Source organism: Rhinatrema bivittatum, chromosome 3 (genome assembly GCF_901001135.1).
Source record: "Rhinatrema bivittatum chromosome 3, aRhiBiv1.1, whole genome shotgun sequence".
NCBI classification, from domain to species: Eukaryota; Metazoa; Chordata; class Amphibia; order Gymnophiona; family Rhinatrematidae; genus Rhinatrema; species Rhinatrema bivittatum.
The window spans coordinates 29,532,522-29,547,578 of record NC_042617.1 but is presented as its reverse complement, the minus strand read 5'-3'; the positions used below and the strand labels follow the sequence as shown (position 1 = coordinate 29,547,578).

The 15,057-nt window shown below is 40.8% G+C and overlaps 1 protein-coding gene across 3 annotated transcripts in view; it reads right to left on the bottom strand.

The window, feature by feature from the left end:
* The window catches only part of CDC42BPA (CDC42 binding protein kinase alpha), a 563,297-nt gene that overhangs the window by 178,139 nt on the left and 370,101 nt on the right, over positions 1 to 15,057 (bottom strand). For all 3 annotated transcript variants that reach the window (XM_029593037.1, XM_029593036.1, XM_029593038.1), the window contains exon 15: positions 1,781 to 2,028. In XM_029593037.1, the coding sequence (XP_029448897.1) occupies positions 1,781 to 2,028 (248 nt within the window). The remainder of the gene's footprint in view (positions 1 to 1,780; positions 2,029 to 15,057) is intronic.

Sequence of the window (15,057 nt, the reverse complement as noted above, 5' to 3'; positions counted from 1 at the left end):
GTAAAAGACATTAGGGGTAGGAAGCTGGTGTTGGGTTGAATATTAGCATTTTTATACTTATCCACCTGAAGTGGAAAAAATACAACTAAGCAGACTGGATAGGCCAATGTGATCTTTTTCTGTTATCACTTATTATGTTAGTACATCACTATGTCCCTGGTTGTTGAAATAAATATTCAGGTATCATTATCCTTACCTTATTTTTTAAAAGTGACCTGATAAAGGGAGGGTAATTCACAAAAGTAAATCTAAAACGTATTAAGCTAGTCCAAAAAAGGTATCAGCTACAATTTGTTTGCTGGTCTTTATTTCTATGTCTCAAATATCAGAACTGTAGTGGTAAGGTATTCTACAATTATCAATGAGTTCCATTTCTTTTTTTCTATGACAAGATTCAAGGAGTTGACTTAACAACTTAGTGGTTAAGACTCTGTGCTTTCATATGAGGGCAAGCGAAGGTGATCTTGACAGATCAGAGCCTCCAGGATGGCTAGCATGAGAGAAGAGTACATCTGTCACTTGGCCCCTGGAATCTGGGTAACATGCAACACCGTGCAGCTTCCATCTGGAGTTAACATTCTCAATAATAGGGTACCACTACAATTGTTTCATTGGGAGGAGAATATATAAGGGCCATGGAGACATACTTTCATTATTGATTCACTAGTGAAAGTCACATTAAAATTAATGGAATCTTTCTTGCAATTAAACTAACAAACAAGAACATTATGAGAGATGTGGACTGCTGTCCCATGAGAATAATTAAAAAAAAATAAAAAATCTAAAGAATCATTCATCAGCTAAGCACCCAGTATTTGTCACTGCTGGAGAAAGGATAATGGGCCAGATGGACTATTAGTATGACCCTGCTCAACCTTTGAGATTTGCCCAAGAGGACCACTTGGCTGTTCCTTCTTTAAATGACATAAGGTTGGTAGTAAATAGAAAGAGCTTTTTTGTGTGCTGTGCCTTCTATCTGGAACTTGTTGTTGAAAACTCTTCAGATACAGGATGATCCTTAAGGTTTTCACCAGGAATTGAAGATGTGGTTGTTTACCGAGGTGTTTAATGGATTGTAGCTATTGGGTCTGAAGGAGCTTTGGGTAGTTACCCAATCTTCTTCCATATCATTGTGATACGGTGGGAGTTTTCATTTAGTATCTGATGTATATTTATAAGACTTCTCAGGGTTGGACAGAAGGTAGGGGTTCGGGGACATATTTTTTTTCAGGTTATTTTATTTGTTGGTTTTATATATTTCATCTTGTTTTGTGTTTATGATTTTTAAACTCCTCTTTGACTCTATGTGTTTCATTATCTATACTGTGACATGCTTTGAGCACCAACAGTGGTGAGGTGCAATATAAAAATAAATATAATATAAACCCTGAAATTCTTATTTGCAGTCTTCACAAGGAGGCAGCTCACATCATGTTTAGGATGAGGCAAAACATTTTCATATCATCAAACATTGCAAAAATTAGCTTGCCAAATATTCATAAAGCATTTTTCATTGCTTTTCAGTCTCTTTATGGGTTGAAAGCACCTAGGGTAAAGTAGAAAAGCTCTGGGGCTTTTCCAGTTTAAACTGGGGCATTTCACACTATACTAAAACAGCTCTGGATCGAGATACTCCAGAAACATTTATATCTTAGCAATGCCTGATTCATAGTATATCCCTGGGCAAATGCACTTCACAACTTTCTACAACAAACATGTTTGTAAGAGGGAACCAAAAACCTCCGAAATTTCGGTAATGAAGATGGATTCTGGGACTTACCTCTCCCTTCTTGTCTTTTCTAGCTTGTCTTTCAAGATCATGATCTCTTTCTTAAGGGTAAGCTGCTGGCTTTCTGCATCCCGGAGTTCCTTCTTCAGGTTCTTGATTTCATTAGCATGCAGAGCCTCCCTTTTGGACAATTCTTCCTCGTAAAAAACGCTTTTCTTCTCCAGCTCGGTCTTTAGTTTGGTGATCTCTTGCTGATGTTCTATGCTGCTTACCCTGGGTGAGTGACCAATTTGTTTTTGCTACAGGAAAATAAAATTCCACGTTGAGATAATTGGCTTATGAGCCTGCTTTTTTCAGACACACCTAAACGCATATTAAACAAAGAGAAGAATCTGATCTGCTGAGAAGGAAAGAGATCTGGTTAAAGCCCCTTTGATACAAAACCATGTAGGTATGCCCTATATTTCTGACACCTCTTAGTGCTGTATTCCTGTGTTAGACAAAGAATGCAAAGGACTCTGCTACGTGCTGGAATGCAGCCAGCCAACACCCCAGACCCATTAGCTGATTGGTCTAATACATTCTCAAATGAAATGTACTGTACGTATCTAGAATCAACACTCTGAGTAGGTTCTGATTGGTCAGTATGAAAGATATAAAAGCTTATACACAGTACTGGAACTTTGGGGTGGATTGGTGATTGTACAGTTGTATGGACCTGTTGCCCCCCAGAACAAACTATGTCCTTGTGCTTTGTTCTGTTTCCCCTCCCTATTCCCTTTGTCTCTGTCTTTCCCTAATAAAGTCTCAAAGTTAACTATTGCAGCTGTGTTTTCCTTTAGAATATACAACCATAAACCAAGAAATCCACTCAAATAGTCACTAGAACAAGGGTCAAAATATTGGCCTGGGAAAGCATAAAATTTGAATTTTTTTAAACCACTGAGAAATGCAAGTTTCAGATGAGTTGGATTACATATGACATAGAAATGGGATCTCTCTTTCCCCCATGGGTGTGCATTTCCTTTCAGTAATTCTGTAAGAGAAAGATTCACTGCATATCTGTCCAGCACACATTTTTAGCGCTTATAAATTTGTAATGCATATATGTGCGGATCAAGCATGAAAGCCCCAGGAAGCATTACATTCAGAACATCAAGCACAATTTATACTGTGATCTAATGATGCAATAAACCACCTTTAGTCAAACAGGTATGATAGGTATCACCTAGTCAGCTGCTTTCGTAATAGTCGATGACACTACAGAAGTACTTGACAAATACAGTCCAAGCAAAACAACCCAAAACAGTTACATTCAAAGTTAAAGGAATGCCTACATTAAGCAAAATGAAGACAATTTTCAGTAGCCTGTGTTGCTGCAAAGTATGGTGGTTTTATGCTCACTTCCTTTTAGCTCAATTTCAAAGGGAAACTACCCAGGACATTTCCCTTTGAAAACTGCTCAAACTGTATGTGGGCATAAAGCACCCAGGGCAAAACAACACAACTAGATGTGAAAAATTCCAATTCTACTTGTGGTGTTTCGTCTTCCGATCTAGCCTCCCCCTCTTCCCCGCCCCATGCCTCTCTTTAATCTAGCTAAACGTACGCGCGTTGTGGAAGCCTGTGTGTACTTCTAACCACTGTGAGGAAGAATATTTTCACCCATGAGAATTTAACTAGTTACTTACTCAGTTGTCCTTTAACAATGCGTAAAGACTGCCTGCTAGATCAGGGGTTTATTTCCTGTGTTCCCACTGAGGATGTAGGTTTTCATAACTAACATGTCTCTACTAATCATGAGTTATTAAGACAAGTCCCCTCATCTATAAACGAGAATATAACCTTCATTTAATGGGTGAGTACCACGTATTATCTATATAGCACTAGTTACGCATAGTGCGTGGTACGAGAATTCACACAAACACCATGGCCGTACTCCAAAGGGCTTACAATTTAAGCCTGAGCACGGCAGAGTCAAGTGACTTGATCAAGGCTATCAAGCAAGCAGTAGAAAGAAGATTCAAACCACAGACTAAGTTTACAGCTCTGTGCTCTAACCACGACAGTGTGAGGCCCATTCAGAAAGGAGCAGTGGTAGAATATCCACCGCTTTATAGCAGAACGTACAGTCTACAGCTGTGCAGCCCTCACATCAGACTGTCATCTGCTGGGCCTTTTGCCTGTTGTTTCTCTCTGTGTAGGGTTTCCAGCAAATGAAAAACTGCAACTTGGTTCATAAATTCTGCCTCTGAAATATTTGGGCCCATGTTTTCTTGATCATTTCCTGTTAGTTCATGCAGTGTCCCCTAGTCCTAGTGCTCATCCCCTATCTTCTGTTCCATCCCACTCATTTTATAAACCTCTATCATATCCCCTTTTCTGCTGTCCCTTCTGCAAAATGAAGGGCCTTAACTTTTTTCAGCCTTTCTTCCATCCCCTTTATCTTGGAGAGCATGACGCTTCAGTTCTTAAGATGGGTTTCTGCTCCGCGGGCTGGCTGTAGTTGGGGATGCCGTGGTGGCAGTGTTCAACAGCGACATCTAATGGCCAGTCTTGGGGTCCATGGTAGGTGAGTTTTGTCATTGCAATAGCTGGCCGAGTTGGGGGGAGGAAATATAAAAACAGAGGAAAGCCCCCAAGAAAGTTGTGAATGAACGCTCTTGGCACCATTGCCCAATATAGACTCTACCAATTAAGCAAAAGGACCAAAAGGAGCAGAAAGAAATTGCCAGGCCAAAAAAAACAAAACCCCCCAAATCTAAATACAATTGAAAGATGTTAAAAACTGTCCATCTGGGGGCATCTTGAGAAACAAGCTCCTGAGGAAATATCATGAACCATCTTGTCCTGCCCTCTGAATTTGCTCTCCAGTTTGAATTCCTAGACAGTCAGCTAAATCTTATCTTTCTGAACTTCCAAATATCAGAGAACTCAGTTCTTAAACGCCAAACAATGTTTACTAGAATGAAGAAAACAGTTCAACACTAACTTGCAAGGCAAGTCGAATAGTAGGGACAGCAGCCTGGTTGGCTGTTTGCGTCTCTAGAGCTCAGCAATCTGACGAAGACAACTGCAGCTGAAGCAAAAGTTGTGGCTACTAGTAAATAGGGTAGACTAGCAGCGGATGGGAAATAGATGTGGAGAGAGCGAGCTGAAATGATGATGAGCTTGAAGAAGAAACAGGAGAGCTGTAGCTTGTAAGAGCCTGCTTCTAGCTGAAACTAGCAGAAAGCTAGACAGTCCCAGATTGAATCAAAGGACCAATAGGAAGAGGAAACAGAGAGAGAGCAACAGGAACAGATCCAATCAGCGATGAGCAACATTCAGACAATATCTACTAAGAAAAAAAGACATCCTGCAGATAATCTAAGCTGTGCAATATCACGGAATGACATCGGGGGGAAGCATAATAAGGCAACATATATACATCTACTGAGGAGGCAGGACACCTCGGTTTTGCTTTTTTTTCCCTCTCTCCCTTAGATATGAGAATGGTGGTGCTAAACTGACACATCCTTTGATGCTGAAGAATGGAGAGGAGAGAGTTAAGCAATATCTGCCAACCCAGCCAAGATGGCACTGGGAAAGGAGTCTGAGATTAATTTTCAATTTATACTGAAAGAGCTCTTTCAAGTTAAGGATTTATTAAAGGAGAATTCAGAAACAATATCAGAAATACAGTTGGATTTATCAGAGCTCAAACAATTCACTTCTATATAGCAAACGACGAAGGAAATGGAACAAAAATCTGCAGAGTTGATTTCAGGTCTTTAAAGACAAGTGAAAATGAGCATGATATTGGAAAAGAACTTAGAAGAGTTAAGAAAACAGAAACAGATGCAACACCAGATGAGCCTTGTCTGCCCTGGAAAATGCTGAAGGTATGGACTCAGCTGGGTTTATGCAGTCATTTCTGATGAAACTGCTGGACCTGCAATTTGCACAAGAATTCAAAATTAAAAGGGCTCATAGAACACCTTTTCATTTTCCAGGGGATAAGCTCCCAAGACCATTTGTTCTTTGCATACTGAGACACCCTCAGGCTATGGAGATAACGTAAAAATCAAGGGTGAAAGCAGGATTGTGTTATAAGGGGAACAAGATCCTTACTGTCCTGGATTTTTAATATGGTGATGGCTCAACAAAAGAAGCACTTCTTGGCGATGAGGTAGCAAAAGGAAAATGAGTTCTTACCTGTTAAATTTCGTTCCTGTAGTACCAAGGATCAGTCCAGACTGCTGGGTTATGCCTCCCTTCCAGCAGATGGAGTCAGAGAAAAGCTGAAAAGCACCTCCCATATAACCTGGTGTGCCACCTGCGATCCCTCAGTATAATCAATATCAAAGCAGAATGAATGTAACATATGGTAAACAACCAATGACTAGATCAAGTCAAACAGTAACCTTTGAAATAACTATAAACGTTTGACAAAAAGAACTATGTCATGTCTGAAGATATATTTTGAAAAAAGCTGCAAAAAGAAACAATACAAGCAGATGAGCGGGACTCTCCGGCCTCTGGGCGGGCGTCTGGACTGATCCTTGGTACTACAGGAACGAAAATTAACAGGTAAGAACTAATTTTCCTTTCCCTGTACGTATCAGGATCAGTCCAGACTGCTGGGATGTACCCAAGCTGCCCTAAAGGGGGTGGGACCTGGAGATCCCCGCTCGAAGCATACTGCTGCCAAAAGAATCCACCTTCGGATCCCGCACGTCCAAGCGGTAATGCCTGGCAAACGTGTGCAAAGATTTCCAAGTAGCCGCCCGGCAAATCTCTTGGGGCGAGACACATTCGCTCTCCGCCCAAGGTGCCGCTTACGACCTAAGAGAATGTGCCTTAAGTCCGTCCGGTACTAGACGCCCGTGACATATGTATGTTGAAGCAATAGTGTCTTTCAACCAGTGGGTCCACTCCACAAGACAAAAAGATGGTCGAACAATCGGAAAGGATTAGTTACTTCCAAGTACCGCACGAGGACTCTGCGAACATCCACCCTCTTGAGATCCTGAGCCTGATGAGCATTCCTATCCACATCTGAGAATGCTGGCAATTCAATCGACTGGTTGACATGGAAGGCCGATACCACCTTAGGCAAGAAGGAAGGTACGGTCCGAAGGGAAACCCCGAGTCAGCGATACGCAGGAAAGGCTCCCTACAGGACACGCTTGAAGTTCCGAGATCCTTCTAGCCGAACAGATAGCCACGAGAAACACCGTCTTAAGTATTAAATCCTTTAGTGTAGCTTGCTTCAGGGGTTCAAAAGGAGGACTACACAGGCCACGAAGAACCAAATTTAAACTCCAAGACGGACAGATTGAGCGCACTGGCGGCTTTAGGTGTTTGACACCCTTCAAGAACCTGGTCACGTCCGGGTGAAGAGCGATGGAAGTACCATCAATCTTACCTCGAAAACAGCTCAGGGGTGCTACCTGTACTCCCAGCAAGCTGTATGCCAAACCCTTCTTCAGGCCGTCCTGCAAGAAGGCAAGAATGTGACTAATGGCGGCCTGCCGCGGGGGACATACTCAACCCACGGCACCACGAATAACATGCGCAGGCGGTCAGGCCATTTTACAACATGCATGCATGTATGTGCAGAGTTATAAAATGGCCACGTCCCTGGGCATGGGCTGACGATCACCCGCACCTGTTTAAAAGTTACTGTCTAAATGCATTATTTGCCCAAAACACACATCCTTCCCATCTCTCCCCCTACCCACGCCCCAGGAAAACCTCCAGCTAAAGGAATGTGCATTACAGAACCCTGTGCATACTTTTAAATGGATTGAGAGCAATTTTCAGATAGGCCTATTTTAGCTGGGTAAATGTCTTTAAAAACTGTTCTCAAGGTTTTACAAAGCTACATAAAAGGTTTGACTTTACTATTAAGAACTTACCCCTAGCTTCATCATTCTGTGAAAAAAAAAAAGGGGCAGAGGGGGATAGGGGGCAGCCAGCCGCACCGCATACTATCGCCCCCCATAGCGCCACGGGAAAAGGTGTAGTTATTTCCTGCGGCGCAGCCTGCGATAATGTGAAAAACATCTATCTCCCGCAGCGCTGCCAGAAGATAACCCCACCCCCCACGCCTCCCCTTCCCCTAATTAGAATAATACCGCCCGGATGCGGCCGGGATCACGTGCCGTAGGGCCTTATCGCATGTGATACGGCACACCACAGAATAAAGAATGACCCCGTTGGTTTGCTACATTTCCCAACAGATGACCACAATGATGTGCTTTCCTTTTATTTGACCCTTTCATCGGGGCTTCCCCACACCACTGCTCGTAGGACAGGGTTAAACAGACAGTGGCAGGAAGTTTAGCGAAGCCTGCAAATGAAGTAAGCAGGACCTTTGTCAACAGAATAGCGGACTGTGGCATAATGCAAATGATCTGCCAAGTACTAACAGAGCTTTAAATTATTTTAACTGTTTCCCTTGGGGAGAAGACGGTTTACCTTAGGAACCGATCCAGAACTCATATTTCAAACAAATGAAACTAATCTAGTTTAGAATCAATAAAACAATAATGGGCTTCTGCTTTTAAAGGAGAACTGCCAGACCCTTTCTTGCCCTCCTCCCACATGATATATGCGTACATGTACACACGCCCAACTCCCCTGACAATGCAGCCAGTCGTGACCGCTTTAAACTAAAACCGGGGATCAGCGCTCCTTCTAACGCCGGATTTAGTCCTGCACTTCAGCCACCTCGCACCTGGCCTGAGGTTTCAGAGCTCCGGCCGGTCACTTCCAGATTCCTCCCCAGCAGAAATGTTAGGCTGGGGAGGAGAAGGAAGGATGGAGACAGGACACAAAGGCCTCTATCCATTCCTCCACCTTCCTTCTTTCTAGATCTTCCTATTACCTTTAGTGAACAGTTCCAAAAGTGCAATCAGATCCTAGATGGAGCCACAAAAGGATATGCATATCTGCACCTCCTTCCTACTTAAGTTACAGCATTTTAAAACACTTTTAGTTCAAGCTTAGGTTAAAGCAGCCGTGCTATCAAAAAAGAAATTAAGGTGTCAATTGAAATAATTAAGAACATAAGAAGTTGCCATACTGAGTCAGACCAAGGGTCCTTCAAGCCCAGTATCCTGTTTCTAACAGTGGCCAATCCAAGTCTCAAGTACCTGGCAAGTGCCCAAACATTAGATAGATCCCATGCCACTAAAGCCGGTAATAAGCAGTGGCTATTCCCTAAATCAACTTGATTAGTAGCAGTTTACGGACTTTTCTTCCAGGAACTTATATAAACCTTTTTTAAGCTCAGCTACACTAACTGCCTTAATCACATCCTCTGGCAATGTATTCCAGAGCTTAATAGTGCATTAAGTGAAAGAATTTTCTCTGATTTGTTTTAGATGTGCTACTTATTAACTTCATGGACTGCCCCCCTTATCCTTGTAATATCTGAAAGAGTAAATAACCGTTTCACATTTACCCGTTCAAATCCTTTCATGATTTTGTAGACCTCTATCATATTCCCCCATCGGCCGCCTCTTCTTCAAGCTAAACAGCCCTAACCTCTTTAGCCTTTCCTCATAGGGAAGCTGTTCCATCCCCTTTATCATTTTGGTTGTCCTTCTCTGTACTTTCTCCAGTGCAGCTATATCTTTTTTGAGATGTGGCGACCAGAACTGCACACAGTACTCAAGATGCGGTCTCACCATGGAGCGATAAAAGCATTATGACATCTTCCATTTTATTCACCATTCCCTTCCTAATAATGCCTAACATTCTGTTTGCTTTATTGACTGCCACAGCACACTGAGCCGATTTCAATATATTATCCACTATGACATATTAGGATGGTAGCTCCTAATATGGAACTTAACATCGTGTAACTACAGCATGGGTTATTTTTCCCTATATGCATCACCTTGCACTTGTCCACATTAAATTTCATCTGCCATTTGGATGCCCAATCTTCCAGGCTTGCAAGGTCCTCCTGCAATTTATCACAATCCACTTGAGATTTAACTACTCTGAATAATTTTGTATCATCCGCAAATTTCATAACCTCACTCGTCATATTCCTTTCCAGATCATTTATAAATATATTGAAAAGCACAGGTCCAAGAACAGATCCCTGAGGCACTCTACTGTTTACCCTTTTCCACTGAGAAAATTGACAATTTAATCCTACTCTCTGTTTCCTGTCTTTTAGCCAGTTTGTAATCCACAAAAGGACATCGCCTCCTATCCCATGACTTTTTAGCTTTCTTAGAAGCTTCTCATTTATACTATCAGTCCAGGTAATTTGCTTTTCTTCAGTTTGTCAGTTTGGCCTACTACCTCTTCCAGGTTCATCATGATTTGGTTCAGTTCATCCGAATCATCACCCTTGAAAACCATCTCTGGAACCGGTATCTCCCCAATATCTTCATTAGTAAACATCGAAGCAAAAAATGTATTTAGTCTTTCCGCAATGCCCCTTTAACCCCTCGGTGATCTAATGGGCCAAACGACTCTCTCACAGGTTTCTTGCTTTGGATATATCTTTAAAAGTTTTTATTGTGAGTTTTTGCCTCTACAGCTAACCTTTTCAAATTCTCACTTTCCCTGTTTTATCAATATTTTACATTTAACTTGCCAATGCTTATGCTTTTTCCTATTTTCTTCAGATGGCTCCTTCTTCCAATTTTTGAAAAAAGTTATTTTGGCTAAAATAGCTTCTTTCACCTCACCTTTTAACCATGCCGGCAATCACTAATCCTTCCTTCCACTTTTCTTAATGCATGGAATACATACATCTTAATGCGCTTCTAAGATGGTATTTTTAAATAATGTCCACACTCCTGTTTGCACACTCAACCTTTGTAGCTGCACCTTTCCCTTTGTAAATTTAGTGCTAGAGTTGTACATTTATTTATTGTCCCCTTTCCAGTTATTAATTAAAATGTGATGATATTATGATCACTATTGCCAAGTGGCCCCACCAACGTTACCTCTCTCACCAGAGTTTCCTCTTGCTCTTTTGGGTGGCCCACTGAACTGGAGCCAACCTCTGCTATGGTGCCTCTTCATTCACAAGTAAGCAGGATTTTCCCCTACACAGTCAGCCACTCTAGTGACAGTCTTTGGCCAGGCGCCACAGACTTCATTGCACAGACACCTAAAGTCTCACCTGCCCTTGCTTCCGTAGCGCGCCCATCCCCAGGCCTAGGGAACAGAAGATCTGATCCGAGTCTCAAACTCAGGTCCTTCTGCAAGTCACCAGGGCCGGTCCCAAAAAAGAGCAGGGATTTTATTTAGCTACTGAGGAGATAAGTGATTAGTCTGTGAAGGCTCCTCCACGGTGTTGGGATTTTTGGAACAGAGTATAAGATCTCTGGGAGCCTTTTGAAAATGAGGACCCACTTTTGAGACAAGTCTTTGGTTAAGCTTTAGGACTATCTTTGCTTAAGCGATACAGGTCTTCGATACGGTTCATGAATTTTTGCTGGTCATAGGATTTTATATAAATATGATTTTTTTTAAAAAGTTATAACATATTAACCCATTATGTCCCAAATTTTTTAAGAGGCTGTCCTCTAAATAGGACACCGGGATATAAATGGGTTAATACGGATCATTAACTGATTACAACCTATAATACATATTACTGAGGCTGGTGAAATTAACGGTCCTACACACATAATTGTGATGGTTATTTTAAAGAGCAATTTATTACGGGATAACTATACCTTTCAATATCTAAAGCTATCAGCTGAAGTCACCAGGCAGATGAATTTATAATCTTTTATATATACAAATAATATCTAGGGTTGGATTCTATCAAAGATGTAAAGATATGGGAAATTAATTCTGATTTGGAGAATATAAGGGTTTAAGTGGTGAGGAATAAACGTATGCTTAACCTGATGAAAATGGAGGTACTTATGTCAGAACGAGATCCTGCCCGGGATTTAGCAATACCTTTGATGTTAGATGGAATGAAACTTTCCATGAATAATTATGCTCATGGTCTAGGAGATTGTCCCTTGATGATCGCATCTCACAGGTCTCTAGAAAAATGTACTTCTTTCTGAGAACAATTTGTCAGTCCATTCTTGAATAGTGAGGATTTGAAAGCAGTGGTGTAGACCCTAATCCTGTCTTGGATAGATTACTTTCACTCTGGTTTTGTGCAATTTCCTTTGAACTCCCATCCAGAGATTGCAACTGATGCAGAACATCGTTGCACGACTGATCTTGGGAAACAGGTGAAGGGACCTGTTTTAAAGGTTCTGCATTGGCCGGCGGTTCTCTATCATGTCCATTTTAAAAGTTTTTCCTCTTGGCTTTCCAGGCCTTAAATGATCCAGGCCCAGAGCATCTTTCTGTAGACTGTCTATAAATATATTAAAAGTTGTTAAATAAATAAATAAATAAATAAATAAATAAATGTGCCCTCTCGCTCAGTGATTCCCTAAAGGAAGGGGTATCCGGTTAAAATGAGTAGGCTGGTCCAAATCTGTTCAGGGCTGTGGAACTTCCTTCTGTAGGCAATTCATCTGGCAAAAGATTTGGCTCAATTTAAATAATTGTTAAAAATGTTTTTGTTTTTTTTTAAATAGGTCATGGGAAGGTAAACATACAATGCCAAATTGAAAGATTCTACCATGAAAAATTTGGTCTCAAAACAGCCCTAAGAAAGGTGGGGAGGAATGAGGACCGGGAAGGGTTATAGAAGACCATGTAGAGGTGGGTGAATGATTTACATTAAAGGTGAGAGACAACTGCATGGTATTTTAAGATTTGTTTAATGTATGTGTATTTTTGTTATGCTGATATTGAGATAAGAACATAAGAAATTGCCATGCTGGGTCAGACCAAGGGTCCATCAAGCCCAGCATCCTGTTTCCAACAGAGGCCAAAACCAGGCCACAAGAACCTGGCAATTACCCAAACACTAAGATGATCCCATGCTACTGATGCAATTAATAGCAGTGGCTATTCCCTTAGTAAAATTGATTAATAGCCATTAATGGACTTCTCCTCCAAGAACTTATCCAAACCTTTTTTGAACCCAGCTACACTAAGTGCACTAACCACATCCTCTGGCAACAAATTCCAGAGCTTTATTGTGCGTTGAGTGAAAAAGAATTTTCTCCGATTAGTCTTAAATGTGCTACTTGCTAACTTCATGGAATGCCCCCTAGTCCTTCTATTATTCGAAAGTGAAAATAACCGAGTCACATCTACTCGTTCAAGACCTCTCATGATCTTAAAGACCTCTATCATATCCCCCCTCAGCCGTCTCTTCTCCAAGCTGAACAGCCCTAATCTCTTCAGCCTTTCCTCATAGGGGAGCTGTTCCATTCCCTTTATCATTTTGGTTGCCCTTCTCTGTACCTTCTCCATCGCAACTATATCTTTTTTGAGATGCGGCGACCAGAATTGTACACAGTATTCAAGGTGTGGTCTCACCATGGAGCATTATAGAGGCATTATGACATTTTCCGTTCTAATTAACCATTCCCTTCCTAATAATTCCTAACATTCTATTTGCTTTTTTGACTGCTGCAGCACACTGAGCTGATGATTTTAAAGTATTATCCACTATGATGCCTAGATCTTTTTCCTGGGTGGTAGCTCCTAACATGGAACCTAACATCGTGTAACTACAGCAAGGGTTATTTTTCCCTATATGCAACACCTTGCATTTGTCCACATTAAATTTCATCTGCCATTTGGATGCCCAATCTTCAAGTCTCGCAAGGTCCTCCTGCAATGTATCACAGTCTGCTTGTGATTTAACTACTCTGAATAATTTTGTATCATCTGCAAATTTGATAACCTCACTCGTCGTATTCCTTTCCAGATCATTTATATATATATTGAAAAGCACCGGTCCAAGTACAGATCCCTGAGGCACGCCACTGTTTACCCTTTTCCACTGAGAAGATTATATATATATTTATATATGCCGTATACTTTTTTTTTCTTTTACTGTTCTGCATTTCTTATTGAAATGTTTTGAACATGAAATTTTCACAAGGCATGTAATCAAATAAACTGGTCATGGATATGTAAAACATACCTATAACTGAAGCTGAAGAGCGGACTGGGGAGAAGGGGATTTGGCCAAAAATCATGTATTAAAAAGAAATCGTTAAAACATAAAAAGTTATATCTGAATAAAACAGCAGAAGAGAGACATGAATAAAACCACTATAGGAAGCAATAGAGGTAACGCCCCCCTCCCCCCGATGACTTAACATTTCTTAAAATTACTTCGTGTCCTACAGTAGGTTGAGATAACAAATCATGTATGTCTCACCCGCACAGCTTTACAAAATGAGCCACTATAGTATTACCATCAAAGCAGAGGAGGGAATACAGCAATAATCCTCTAATAAACAGGCAAAGCATGCAGGACACTACCATAGCCTCCCTCTGTAAGGTGCACTGGGAGGGGTTCAAGATGCATGGTTACTGAGGGGAGGGGAAGGGCAGTTGCAGATAGGGGTGGGTAAAGGTTTTTCATAAGACAGAGAAGATCCCTCTCTCTCATAAAGACTCTAATCCAGTACAGGTTAAGTAGTGTGTGTATATATTTATTTATTTATTTTATTTATTTGATGAGTTTTATATACCGTTATTCGGTAGAGCCATCATAACGGTTTACAAAATGAACATTTTTCTTAACAGTATTGAAACATAACAACAGAATAAGGATATATAGAGATTAACAAGTCAGGTCAAATAATTATTCTTAGGTTGGATGAGGAGGGAGGCAAGCTTGGTTGGAGATTAGAGTTGAGAATTCATTTGATGGTTGGGATGGTCAGTTGATAGTGGGTCGGTTAAGAATTTGCGGAAGAATATATATATATATATATCATATATATCTCGTATAGGTATTCTCCGTATAGGCGAAACAAGGCCTTGTAGGGATAAGCAAAACAAGTGAGTATGCCATCATTGGACACAGTGAGAGACGGATAAGGACAAACCAGTAATGAGTTATGCCATTAAAACCACATAATGTGATAATAAGAGATAAGTTATGGTCAGGCATAACAGCTCTTTTTTTCAATACTGTATTGTAATACTAAGGATTAACAATTCATGAAGTGTAAATTTTATATTTATATATTCATAGATGGAAATGTGTTATACATGAATTGTATTGTGCTCAAACATATAGGGTGATGTATTGTGTGGACATAAAGGGTGTAGATGTGGGCTTTGCTCAAGTATAGAGGGTGATCACAATTCGTGATAGCTAGAGAATAGTTAGAGTCGAGAGATGAACTGGGGTTTTTAGGTTTAGGAATTGTATATTCCGTATATTTAATTTTTGTATTGTATGCAAACAAAACATTTTT